The sequence below is a fragment of the Talpa occidentalis genome, unplaced genomic scaffold (genome assembly GCF_014898055.3).
Source record: "Talpa occidentalis isolate TD23 unplaced genomic scaffold, MPIMG_talOcc4v2.1 talOcc4.17, whole genome shotgun sequence".
NCBI lineage: Eukaryota > Metazoa > Chordata > Mammalia > Eulipotyphla > Talpidae > Talpa > Talpa occidentalis.
In genome coordinates, this window is record NW_023601754.1 from 44917069 (window position 1) to 44930595 (window position 13527).

The 13527-nt window shown below is 48.2% G+C and overlaps 1 protein-coding gene across 2 annotated transcripts in view; it reads right to left on the reverse strand.

Moving 5' to 3' along the window:
- The window catches only part of PRKD2 (protein kinase D2), a 30306-nt gene that overhangs the window by 6639 nt on the left and 10140 nt on the right, over positions 1 to 13527 (reverse strand). For both annotated transcript variants that reach the window (XM_037516834.2, XM_037516833.2), the window contains exons 9-16: positions 11271 to 11388; positions 10331 to 10408; positions 8923 to 9181; positions 7368 to 7420; positions 7176 to 7248; positions 6593 to 6699; positions 5967 to 6128; positions 1348 to 1446 (exon numbers count right to left, since the gene is read on the reverse strand). In XM_037516834.2, the coding sequence (XP_037372731.1) occupies positions 1348 to 1446; positions 5967 to 6128; positions 6593 to 6699; positions 7176 to 7248; positions 7368 to 7420; positions 8923 to 9181; positions 10331 to 10408; positions 11271 to 11388 (949 nt within the window). The remainder of the gene's footprint in view (positions 1 to 1347; positions 1447 to 5966; positions 6129 to 6592; positions 6700 to 7175; positions 7249 to 7367; positions 7421 to 8922; positions 9182 to 10330; positions 10409 to 11270; positions 11389 to 13527) is intronic.

Below are 13527 nucleotides of genomic sequence, written 5' to 3' on the forward strand. Positions count from 1 at the left end.
GCACTCTGGATGCGCAGGGCAAGAGACTCTTCTGTCATAAGGCTGCCCTGGGCACTGTGGGGTGTTTAGCAGCATCCCCAGATGCCAATAGCAACCCTCTTCCCCAAATAATTGCGACAATGAAAAATATGTCCAAGACTTGTCATATGTCCCCTGGGAGGTAAAAATGCCCCCTGACTGGAAAACACTGCTATAGAGGGGTGTTCCTTGGACACAGAGACCGGGATGCTCACCACACAGTCCTAACTCCCCCACACAGGGTTGGCACATAGCAGGCACACAATAATTTTTAGTTGATTAAAATGAATCTCTGGCTTTTGAAATATAAGGAGCTAAATGATTATAAAACATAGCTAAGGAAGTGCAACTTCACAAGCACGTGGGAGGGCTAAGTGAGAAGCAGCAACTGAAGGCCCTTAAACATAGTAGGACCTCAAGACACTGTAGCTAGAATCATCCTCACCCCTGCCCAGTATGCCTCTAGGACCCTCTTAAAAGGGTCCAGGAAGAGGCCGACAACAACTGGTTTCCGAACAGACCCACGGAAGAAAGTACCAGTTTTCCCCCCAGCCATTTGTTCTGGGCTTCCCGTCCCCTTATTAAAAATCCTGAATTTAGGGCCTCCCCTGGTGGCGCAGCGGTTGAGCGCTGGGCTGTGAAGCTGCCCGTAGCCTCTGCAGCTCTGGTTCGGTCCCCGGCCGCCGGCAAGGGCCCCACGTGGCACTCAGACCTCTCCTGCTGCCCACTGCTCCCCTCAGCAGTGTATTTCATCCGTCTGTCTGTTCTGTTCCCTGCTCTGGCGAATTCTCTCACCCTCCTGTGCTTCTGACTATACCCAGTGCTTGTATAAATAAATAAAATAAATCTTAAAAAAAAAAAAATCCTGAATTTAATGGGCCATGGGGCCACCAAAGTGAAGACTGCATTTCCCAACCTACCTTGCGACCATGTGCTCAAGCCACACCCATTGCTCAAGTGCTGGCCAATGGTGCAGGAAGCGATAGGTGCACGAAGAATTGCATTAGGGAAGGCAAGGAATGTCCATTTCCTCTACCCGATTTCTTTCCCCCGTCCAGTCCCATTATCTTTTCACATGGCGGGGGCCAACATGGACTATGAAAATCAGGCAGCACAGGAGAAGCCAGCCAGGAGCTGCAGTCCCCAACACCATGGGGCTGTGTTTTCTGCCCCAGAATGCATGTACTGGACTCTACGTGAGTGAGACAAAAACCTGTCTCATTTTAGCCTTTGTTCTTGGGGTTTCTGTCCATTCAATTATCCTGATTAATCCAATCCCCGCACTAGTGTTGGCTGGGCTTCTTCAAACCGGGACAGGACGTGACTAACCTGCGGAAACGGGTCAGCTGACGCCAGCAATACGTTTTCCGGTTTCAAGTCACAGTGGACGATGTTCTTGAAGTGAAGGTGTCTCAAAGCCACCAGGATCTGAGTAGAAAAGATGGGGCCAGTAAAAAAGACAGAAAGGTGTTCATCCCAGATCTACCTTCAGCACCCAGCCCTCCAAACTCCTTCCAAGCCCCCTGTCTGCACCTCTAAAGACATCTTCTGGGGCAAAAAGGCACTGGCGTACCAAAGAAGAACCTCTAAACCTTACAACCAGAGGGACATTGATGCCTGAGACAGGAGCAGAACACATGATTCTAGAATGGCTGCGTGGAGCAGTGGGGCTGGGACTATCCTGAGGCCCTCTGACATGCAAGGCATTCTGGTTAAAAAACAAACAAACTATTCATTAAGCAGTGGCTTTCAAGGAGGTACTATTGTGTGATTTGTGATGCCATCTTTTAAAAAATACTTTTCATTCTTTAAAAAACCCTAATGTGGTGCCTCCCTGGTGGCGTAGGGGTTAAAGTCTCAGCGTGATCAGGCTACTGCTTGCCATTGTAATGTGAGTTCGATCCCCAGCCAGGGAGCTAACCCACATGGCGTAGCAGACATCTCCTGTCTCCCCGCTGCTCCCCTCAGCAGTGTATTTCAGTAGATCCACCTGTTCTGCTCCCCACTCTGTCTCTGGTAACTCCTCTTACCTCCTGTACCTCTGGCCTAGACCCCAGTTCTTGTGTGCATAAATAAATAAAAATAAATCTTTAAAAAAAACCCATAATGCAAAGCAAATATAAATGAATCAATGTGACATTTTTTACACACACACACACACACACACACACACACACACACACGATTGTCTATCTATAGAGTAAGTCCCTACTGAATGCTGCTATAATATTCTGGGAACCTGTGACTTGAAAGAAAACAAAATACAACAAAAGCAGGTCCTTGAATGAGGCTGTTTCATTCAATGTCAATTGGGATTTTTATTGTTTGTCTCATCACTGTTATAACAAAAGAGCATTGAACAAAAAAACATTATTTCAGGATCTGCTCTTATCTTAAGGGGGGTAGAGAGGGGCTTCCCCACATGGAAAATGTGACTATTAACTCACTAGCTTGTGATCTTGGGGAAAACACTTCCCCTCTGGAGCTCAGTCTTCTCATCTGTGAAATGGAGGTTATAACCCTCATGGGTCACTGTGAGGTTTATTAAATGAGCTGATATATATAACCTGCTTACGACAGGTTACAGAGCAAGGGCTAGCTATTTGCTTTTTTTTTTTTCTCTATGGTTTTTGTTTGTTTCTTGTCCCCTCCCCTTATTTATTTTTCTTATATTTGTCACTATTATTATTATTATTATAGTTGTTAATGGTTATTATTTTTGTGGTAGTCAGTTGGTGAACATATTTTGGTGAGAGTTTCAAATAAAACTTCTACTACTGTATCTGTTGTGTATTCTATATGGGAAGGGGAGCTAATTTTTTTAAAAAAGAAAACTATTAACCACTTAACCACTTATCTGTGGGAACCAAGATTTTCTTTGATTCTGTGTAATCCAAAGAAATTACCAAAGGTACTGAAAGTACAGAATGATGTAAGTACAAAGTTATAACCTATATCTTAGAATTTAATTATTTGTACTTCTTAGTGTTTTCACTGGATGACTTTTGAGTAAGAAAATGCTATTTAGGGCCTTCCTGGTGGCACGGGGATTAAAGTCTCAGTGCTGTCAAGCTATCTTCAGCCACTGCAGCAAGAGTTCAATCCCCAGCCAGGGAGCTGACCCACATGGTGCAGCAGACCTCTCCTGTCTCCCCACTGCTCCCCTCAGCAGTGTATTTCAGTCAGTTCACCTGTTCTGCTCCCTACTCTGTCTCTGATGAATCCTCTCATCGCCCCCCATATCACTATCCTACACCCCAGTTCTTGTGTGCATAAAGAAAAAGTAAATCTTTAAAAATAAATGGTATTGGGCCTCCCCTGGTGGCGCAAAGGTTGAGCGCTGGACTGCGAAGCTGCCCACAGCGTCTGCAGCGTCGGTTTGATCCCCGGCCACGGGTGAGGGTCCCACAAGGTGCGCAGACCTCTCCTGCCGCGCCCGCTGCTCACCTCAGCAGTGTATTTCGTTGGTCTGCCTGTTCTGTTCCTCGCTCTGGCTCTGGTGAATTCTCTCACCCTCCCGCACTTCTGACTGTACCCAGTGCTTGTATAAATAAATAAATAAATCTTAAAAAAAAAATAAATGCTATTTACTATGATGAAGGACTAAGGGTGCTTTGATGGTGGGAAAACTAAGGTGATTATACCTGAGGGGAAATATCCTATATTGTGAAAAAATTAAACAAGGATGTAAAATAATGACAAGTCATTAAAATATAAATCACTGTGCAAATGAAAAAAAGGAAAGCGCTATTTGAAAGCCAACTTTCTTGTTTTACAGACAGGGAGACCGAGATTCTGCATGTCTACACTTTCTCCAGGTTTCCTGTTTGGTAATCGCTTCATCTCCACACCGTTTGTTAACATGGTGAACAAAAGGCAGATTGGGAGCTAGACAGACCCAAGTTTGCATCCTGACCAGACCACTACACCTAGCAGTGTGACCTTGAAGAAGACCAGGCGCCTCCCTCCCATCCTCCCTCCATCCCAGTTTCCTCATTTATTACAGAAGACCGGGTTATGGTAATACCTACCTCAAAGAGTGGTTCATGGGGTAAAAGAGCTTAGTGCAGGACGTGAGGTGGGGCAGGCAAGAGCCAGAAAGCAGAAATCTGCAGAGAGAGAGAAAGAGGAAAGGAAGGAAAAGCAAACAAACAGAGAGGAAGAGATGGACAACAGAAAAGAGAAACCACCCCTATTGCTGAAGGCAGGAAGTTAGTTCCCCCTTCCTATCTGAGGTCTTCATGAGCCTGCCTCAATGGGTCTCTGTCCCATACCCTGCAAATCAGCCTGACAAAGGTGCATAGCTTGGGAGAGCAAGGATGCTGCACCTGGATAAAGGAAACACAGCACAAGGGACTTTGTAGCCAACAGAGAACATGTCCCAGAACAAGGTGAGGGATCAGCCAGATGGCCAGGCCATCTAGGAGCCCAGTCAGGCCAGAGTCACAAAAGGGATCATTTAACTTTGGGAAAGTTAAATTCTCTATGGCAAATGAAAGTCACCAATAAAATTAAGAGGAAAATACATATCAGGATAAAAGAATTGGACACAAGTGAGAAGGATTCAGTGTCCCTCATATACAAAAAGCTCTTACAATTCAATAATAATCCAATCAAAAATGGGTAAAGGATACATAAAACAGAGACCAATAAACATAGGACAATATGCTCATCTTCCCTAATAACCTGCCAAACAAAGACACATAAAGGATTTTTCTACCTGTAATACTGGTGATAATTTTATCCAGCATTAGTAAGGAGTGAGAAAAAAAAGCATCCTTAAACTCTGATGGTGAGAGGAAAGACTGAAAGGGATTTTAGAGAATAACTGGGTAATATTTTTGACTTGGGAGTCTACTATTTGAAATGTGTTCCTTGGGAATGCTCCCACCAGACCCCAATGAAGTTTGTAGATAAATATTCATTCACAGGATATTGTTGCTAAGATTAGAAAGTGAAAATATCCTATAGGCTCAGCAAAATTGAGGAATTTGGTGCGAATTGTATTTCATGGGATACAATTCAGAGAAAGAGGCAGTTCTGCTTACTACATGCAGGAATGCAACAGTCTTGGAGAAGCACTATAAGTAAGTTCAGGGGCAGGCGCTAATCTCAACAGCTGAGTGACCTTGGGCAAGTTACTTCATGTCTCTGAGCTTCAGTTTCTTCAACTTGAAAATGGGAGGGATAACAGCAGCTACAACACAGGTTGCTGCTAAGATGAAATGAATTAAAATGGTGCCTGGCAAACAGTAAGTGCTTGGTAAATGTTAGTGACCACATTATTTATCACCAGCATTACCAGTGTCTCCTGTCCCAGACCAGGGCTGGGGCTATCTCTGTGTCCCCATCACTGCTCAGCCCTGGGCCAGGCACAGAGCAGGGACTTGGAGAATGTTTGTTGAACAAATAAATGAATGAATGAATGAATGAGCTCCCACAAAAGGCCCTGATCCCCTTTTTCTAGGAGTAAAGGCAGAACCAGGGATCCAATTCATATCACATAAAATAATAAAATACATAACTATGTATAATAAAATACATAACTATATGTATAGTTATGTATAACTATGTATAATAAAATATGTATAATAAAATACATAACTATAACTATGAACTAGTACGACTACTAATCTATCATTTTTCTATTCACTCTATTATTTTAATATTGTTATTACTCTTTTTCTATCATTATGCCTCTATTTTCCTCTAACATTATGATTTTTTAATTATTGTCACAGTACTATTTTTCCTTTTTCTGAAATAATCCAACAACGTTGCTTAATCCTGACCTAATTAAATCGATTATTTCTCTATTCCTGGTAGTATCACTCTACCATGACTGCTCCTATGATCCACTATTAGGGCTCCACCCTGCATCTGCCTAAGCTGGGCACAGCCCCCCCCAGGACACCTGCACACAGCAGGTGGGCAGCAGGTGTGCATACCTGGGTGATGAGGAACTTGGTGAGGCGCTCAGGCAGCCGGCCCTTCTCACTTGAGAGAATCATCTCCAGCATGTCCCCGTGCAGCTTCTCCATCACCACAAACACCTTCTCAGGCGTCTCAAACATGCATTCCAGATTCACGATCCCTGGGTGCCGCAGACTCTGGGGTGGGGTGGGGGTGGGGGGGTCAGGACCGAGGTGGCCCATGGTCATGGGATCCCAGAGGGCTAGACAAGAGAAGCAGGAAGGCAAGCAACAAGAAGGAGGGTGCCCTGGGAGGCTGGCAGCTGCTTCTTTGGCGGGTGGCTCCCCCAGGTACAGGGGGATCAGGTGAAGACTCAGGGCTGGGGAGGGAGCAGGGTGTATAGAGAAATGGAAGAGTTTGGTACATCTGTAACTTTTAAATCCTGCTCCCCTTTCCCCAGCTCTGGCCTGGCTTAACCCTCCCTGCTACCCAGGGCCCCCTCAGTCTCATGCCTTCTCCCCCTTCTCAATATATTTCCTCCTCCAGGAAGTCTTTCCTGACCACAGAGACTGGGTCAGTTGGCCCCGGAATGGGGGATGTGGAGCGGGAAGGCCCTTCCTGGGTGGGGGGCAGAACTCAGCCACAGATCCTGGGATGTCACCTGCAGAATGGCCACTTCGTTCCGGAGCTGACTCTCCTGCTTGGTGGGGAAACGGAGTTTGTCGATGACCTTTACTGCCACATCCCGGCCGGTCTTCCGGTGCTTTCCTGGGGCAGGGGAGAGGCAAAGTGGAGGGTGAGAGGGGCATCACAGGCACAGCCAGAGCTGGACAGAAAGCCATCAAGGTGGCCGGCTCTGAAGGGACTCCAGGAGAGAGATGAGTAACTGGGGCGGGAGCTGGGGAGAGCTCTGGGCATAGAGGTGGAATGAAAGAAGGTAGAAGGTAGGGCTCCAAGGAGGGGACTCTGTAACACTGGAGACAAGACTGCTAATCAATCAGAATCTAGGATCTATTCTGTAGCCAATCAGAACGTAGAATTTACCTTCCCTTATTAAAAAAGAAGTCCATTTTCTCATTGGCTTTTCTCACTGAGAAAAGGCAATCCCACAACCATCTGCTCCCACATCTAGGTTTCTAAGCCAGCCTGCACAGGAAGTGAGCAGGTGGTCAAGCAGAAGAGATCGTCTGGAGCCCAGAAACCACCAGGCCTCCCTCCCCGGGTCAGCCCTGAAGCGTCCTTACCGCCATAGACCACTCCAAACTGTCCCGAGCCCAGCACTTCATCTGGGAAGATCTGGTAGACCGTGGCAATGTCCTGCAGAGTGGGAACAGGGAGACTCAGGGTGCAAACAGAGATGGGGGTCAAGGCAGCTAGGACACTGTTGGGATGGGGAGAATAGCCTTGGGGTCACGGGATATGGGCGGGGGTCTTACCACATTCTCTTGGATCTGGCTGTTAGATACAGAGATACTCAGAGAAGCTTGTCCTAGGGAGAGGGAAGAGGTGGAGGTGAGGGATCCCCAAGCTCAGGACTGTCTTCACATCTAAGACCAGAGGTAGTCCAGGAGCCAGACTTCCTGGGTTCAAACCCGCGCGATCCAACATGCAACTTTAGGCTACTAGTGATTTGTCCACCACGAACCTCAGTCTCCTCATCTGGAGAATGGGATAATAAAAGGCACTGCCAAGAAGGCCAATGGGAGGAGTAAAAGAGGTGAGTTGAGGGGGGTTCAACAAGTGAAGCTATGAATGATTTTTCTGAGCCCCTCACCCTGTGACCTCATCACCAAGAGAGGAGTGCTGATCCCATTATACAGAGGAGGAAACTGGGAAAGTCTGAGCTGATTCCGGTATCTTCCCTTGAACTTGCCCTTCCTGCCAACCCAACTAGAGACAGACATTTCCCAAGTCCCGATCCTTCTGCCACTTAGATCTCTCTCCCTTCCTCTCCCTCCCCTTCCTTCCTCAGCATTTGCCCCTCAGCATTCTCCCTGGTCTCCTGACCCCCTGTTCTAATCTCTCCCAGAGAGACATCAGGCTGAAGCACAAACCTGACCCTGTCCCACTCCCACTCAAAATGCTGCCATTGCCCCCAGTGCCCTCAGGACAAAACCAAGACCCTCAAATGGCCTAACAGGCAGAGTCGGGGCCTTCACTTCTGCCTGACTTCAACACATACCATGCTGCTGTGTATTCCTGTCACACTGACGTCCTTCTGGGTCTCAGATACAAGTTCTCATCTACCTCCGGTCCTTTGCACTTGCTATTCCCTCTGCCAGAACTGCTTTCCCTCAATCTGGTCTCAGTTCAATCCTCCTCATCCTTCTGTCTCAGCTTACATGTCACTCCTGGGGCCATGTCAGATTACTCCAGCCAATGTTCTATATGATACTTGCTACTCATATAGGACAATTTGATTAACATCTGTCACTCACTGGATTATGGGCTCCGGGAGGTGGGAATCCGGGACCCTGAACATCTTTAGCCTTTGCCTGAAATGCTTTCCCCTCTCACACCACCTTAAGCTTCCAGGTCTCTGTTCAGATGTTGCCTCCTTCAGAAGCCCTCCTGGATACCCAGCCTGAATTAAACACCACCTCTGCGCTCCCACAGTCCTTTGGTTACCCTGGCCCAGTCCTGCCCACTCTGGGTCATCACTATATAGAGACAGGTGTGCCTCCCGTACTAAAGTGTGAGCCTCGTGAGGGCAGAACCTAGGCTATCTTGGGCACAGAGGCACTCAGCAAACACATGAATAAAAAAAAAAAAATCCAAACATAACCTGGAGGAGTTGTCACGAGCTGGGACAAGATTCAAGGCCACACATCAAATACAAGCTTAACAGAGATCTGGACTAGGCCTGCTGAGTCCTGAAGCCACATTCTCCCCTGTACTATCCTCTGCCTCCCCTTGACTCCTTCCCACCCCAGGACCTGGGCCAAGCCCTCTGGGGTCCATCCACTCAGGGACCAGGGGTGGGCGACTTACTGTGGGGTGTGTGGCCTGGAGTACTGGGTGCATCCTGCAGGATGACAGGCATCAAGGCCTGGCGGATGGCCGTCTCCCAGCCCCTGGCGGCCTCAGCCCCCTGCCCACTCGGCCCCCCTGGGGCCCCGCCAGGCGTCTCGCCCACAAAGTAAGTGGCATTGGCAGTGACGATCTCAAAGCAATGTGGATTGGTGCCTGGTGGCACAAGGCTGAAGTTCTGGGCAGTCTCCACAGCGAGGATTTCTGACAGTGGAATCTCCTGGAAGGACAGGGAGCCAGTGCAGGTGAGGACACCAAGGAGATCATGGGGTTCCCTCCTTATTCAGAAGAGCACACAGACTACAGTGTCAGTGGGTGAGAGCCTAGTTTGTATAGAAGGGTCAGGAAATTACATGAAAGCAGAGACCCAAAAGGTAGTAAGATGTCAGTTAGTAGAGAAATTGAGGAAATAGCAAGTGCAAAGGCCCTGAGGTAGAAAAGGCCATGGATGGTGCATGCCACATAGTAGGTGTGCCACATTTGATAAATAAGTGTGGGAAATAAGAGTAGGGCACGGCATTCATAGCCTCATGGAACAGAGGAACAAGGCTGGGCTTTGTCTCCAGAACCCTAGGGAGTCACAGGAAGGTGCTGAGTAAGGGAGGGACAGGTCTCCCTGTCTGAGTATAGAGGGTGGATAGCAGAGGATGGGACTGACAGGAGACCAGGAAGGAGGCTAAGTGGGAAAGGCCTGGGCAGTAGAGAGGTGCAGGTGTTAAGGGTACGAAGAGAGCATGTGCTGAAGAATGTTGAGAAAAGAGAAAGAAGGGAGGGAGGGAGGATACAAAGAAAGAAAGCACAAAAGACACAGACTTAGGGAGCCAATAAAAGCGGAAGCCAAAGACCCGATGGTGGGGATGTCATTTTAGACAGAAGTAACCAGCCACAGGAGTGTTAGGAAGAAGCGAAGTGTCAGGGTTTTATTCTAAAGGCAGCGGGAGCTACTGGAGGATTCTGATGGCTTTAAGCCACTCCTCTGTCTGCTGGATGGGAAAAAGACCTCGGGACAAGGACAGAGCAGGGACCCAGCGAGGAGCCTGCTGCCATCCCCACGGGAGAGTGGCTGGTGATGAATCCAAATAGATTAATTACAGAGCAATAATGGTTATGGGTTTATCATTACTGGGAACTTTACAAGTGAGCCCTAAGATGCTGGTTTCAGGAGATTATCTCTTTGAATTCCAGCAACAGCTAAGGTGAGAACTCTCCTAGGAGGCCCGTCACATGAAGTGCAGGGAGTGAGGTTCCCCAGCTGGAAAGTGCAGGGAGGGGGGCAGGTGACAGCATTTGCCTAGAGTACCCAGGACAGAGGGGAGAAGGTGGTGGGCAAAGAGAGAAAGGTGGGGCTGCTGGGAACGGGGAGGGCCACCTTATAGTATCTGTTGGTTGTGTTGTTCTGGAAGAGTGTGATGCACTTGCAGTCCAGGCGCCAATAGTGCCGCTTCCTCTGTCGGGAGAGGTTTTTGAGAAGGTGAGCCAAGTCGCCAAGCTGCCAGGGCACCCGTCAATCCCAGCCAACTGCAGCCCCGCCCACAACCACGCCCACCCCAATCCTGTCACGCCCCTTTCACGCTTATTAATGCGCCCATCACCAACTCCAGCCCCACCCCCACTTGTTTCCATCTCAAATTATTTCTGCCCTGCCCCCTTTTATTTTTTTTTAAGATTTTTATTTATTTATTTTTGTGTAGAAGAACTGGGGTGTAGGCCAGAAGGGCGGGAGGTGAGAGGATTCACCGGAGACAGAGCGGGGAGCAGAGCAGGAGGATTTACTGAAATACGCTGCTGAGGGGAGCAGTGCTGCCCAGCCCTCTTTAGCTCTGGCTCCATCCCACTATGTCTACCCCATAACCGTCTCTCTAATTTCAGGTCTGCCTTCAGCCTGGTCCCCTCTAGAACAACCAACCCTGCCCAACACTATTTCTTGCTTGCCCAGTATCTGGCCCCACCACTACAAGCCCCGCCCTGCATTCCAACTTCTCCCCAGCTGACCCTTCCTATTTCTGCCACCCTACCAATCTATGGGCTGTAGTTATGCCTCCAGCATGGCCCAGCACCACCGGATTCCACCCTCTAGAACTCCCACTTCTCACCCCTGCCCCTGACACTAACTTGTCCCGCCCCTGACCTAGCCCCTAGCCCTGCCTCTTATCTAACTCCTGCCAGGTCCCTCACCTCACCATCACTATCCATCCCTCTGAATTCTGGCTGAGCTTCCAGCAGGCCCCGCCCACCCCAAACACGCCCCGCCCCTAGCCCCGCCTCTGCAAGCAAATCCCGCCCCGCCCCGCCCCCGGCGCGCCGCTCACCAGCGTGTCCTTGTTGCTGTAATGGACCACCCACCCCTCGCGCAATGTGGTGCTGGATTTCCGGGTGGTGTGACGCACCGACTGCACCACCCTCATCAGGGGGATGTACCCCAGGGAGCTGAGGGTGGGAGGAGAAAGGAGAAAGAGGTTATAAGCAGAAATAACCATAGATTCTCTGGACAGCTGGGGAGTTGGGGTGTTTGGCCACACGTTTCCCCCCTGGTTTCTGGATTCTCCACAGTGAGGAAGCAGACTCTTGAGAGGGCCACGTGAAGAGGCTGCTAGGCTGCCTGGCAGATCATCTAACCCCTTTGTGCCTCAGTTTCTCCACCCAGAGGGGTTGATGTGAGGAGTGAAAATCTTTGGGGCTTAGCACAGTGCTGGCCACACAGTGGGCCTCCAGTAGGTATTAACTAGTATTGAGTCTAGTGACTGTCAAGCCAGCTGTGTCGCCTAGGGCAAGTGACTCAACCTCTCTGTGCCGCATCTCCCTCATCTGTGATAGTACAATGAGGAGAGGAAAGCCTGAAAAGCAAGAGAAATCAGTGACCTCAGAAACAACAATCTCTTAATCTTTGCACTAGACCGGGACTTGGGTGGCCTTGGCCTGCGACTCACTTACCCCATCTGTGAAATAGGCTGCCTCTCTAAACACCACTGACCTCTAACTCTGATAACCTAAACACTTCCAGGAAAGACGTGGGGGAAAGGGAATCTGAGGTTGCAGGCAGCTCCGGTTGGGTGGTACCATTAAAGTCTCTGCCACACCGTGACCTGCAAAGCCACAGTCTGGCCTCTCCCACCCACTTCCCCTCGTCCTCTCTGCTCCAGCCGCGTGACTTCTTGCTGTTCCTGGACATGATTGGTCCTACCTCAGACCCTCTGACCCTGCTATTCCTCCTGCTTGGCAGGTTCTTCCCTCACTCTCCTCCATAGCATCAAATGTCACCTTTTCACGGACCTCCTTTAATGACCCTATAATGACCCTAACTCACGTGCCCATTTTAAAAAATAATTTTTTTTTTTTTTTTTTTTTGCGTAGAAGAACTGAGGTATAGGCCAGAGGTAAGGGGGGGTGAGAGGACTCACCAGAGATAGTGGGGAGCAGAACACATGGATCTACTGAAATATACTGCTGAGGGAAGCAGTGGGGAGTCAGAAGGTCTGCTGAGCCAAGTGGGTAGCTCCCTGGCTGGGGATCAAACTCAGGCCATAGTGATAGCTCTGAGATTTAACCCCTAGGCCACCAGAGAAGCCCAACATGTCTCCCTTTTTTATCCCCTCTCATTGCTTAGTTTTTATTTGCCCTAGAAGCATTTCTTTATTAGCTGTCTCCCCTAGTGTCAGTTCTCTGAGGGTAGTTTCCCTGGTTTTGCTCACAGCTGTGTGCTTGGAATCTAGAACCTAGTAAATGTCCATTAAATATCTATTCATACAAGGAAGGAGTGGAAGGGTCCCCTCCTTTCTCCTGTTTATGCTGCCTTGGTCCTCTGGGATGAAGTTTTAGCTCCTTCCCCTTACTAATTATCAACTGAAGCCTCAGAACTTTGTTTATAACCTAGCAATGGGAATAATGGACTTGACAAAAAATACTTTGTTCAAGAACACAATGCTAAATACATGGGCTTTGTGGTCCATGATTTTTAAAATAAATCATATGTTCACTATAGAAATATTTTAGTATATTCCCTCATGTTCATTTGTACATGTATCACTGTATAAATACATTTACTTGTGCAGGTATTACTGTAGTCACACAGTAATTAATACAGTGATACTTAATACTGTTAAGATAGTTTTAGAAATATTCAAAAGAGGAAACACTTAAAGGGTATATTAGAAATAAGAAGAGGGCCTCCTTGGTGGCGCAAGGGGTTAAGCACCGCACTATGAAGCAATCCACAGCCTCTGCAGCACAAGTTCGATCCCCAGCCAGCCAGGGAGAAACCCACATGGCAAAGCAGACCTCTCCTATCTCACCCGCTGCTCCCCAAAGCAGTGTATTTCATTCTGTCTGCTTGTTCTGCTCCCCGCTTTATCTCTGGTGAATCCTCTCACCCCCTTGCATCTCTGGCCTGTATCCCAGCTCTTGTATGCATAAATAAATAAATCTTAAATAAAAAAAAAAAGAAGAAATGGAAATTCAAATATTTTCTTCCCCTACCCCTAAATAGACCATCTTTCATCCTCCCCATTTTGGGGTGGGGATTCAAAATAAAAATACTAAGGAGGAATTCTTTTCCATCTTCTCAGCATT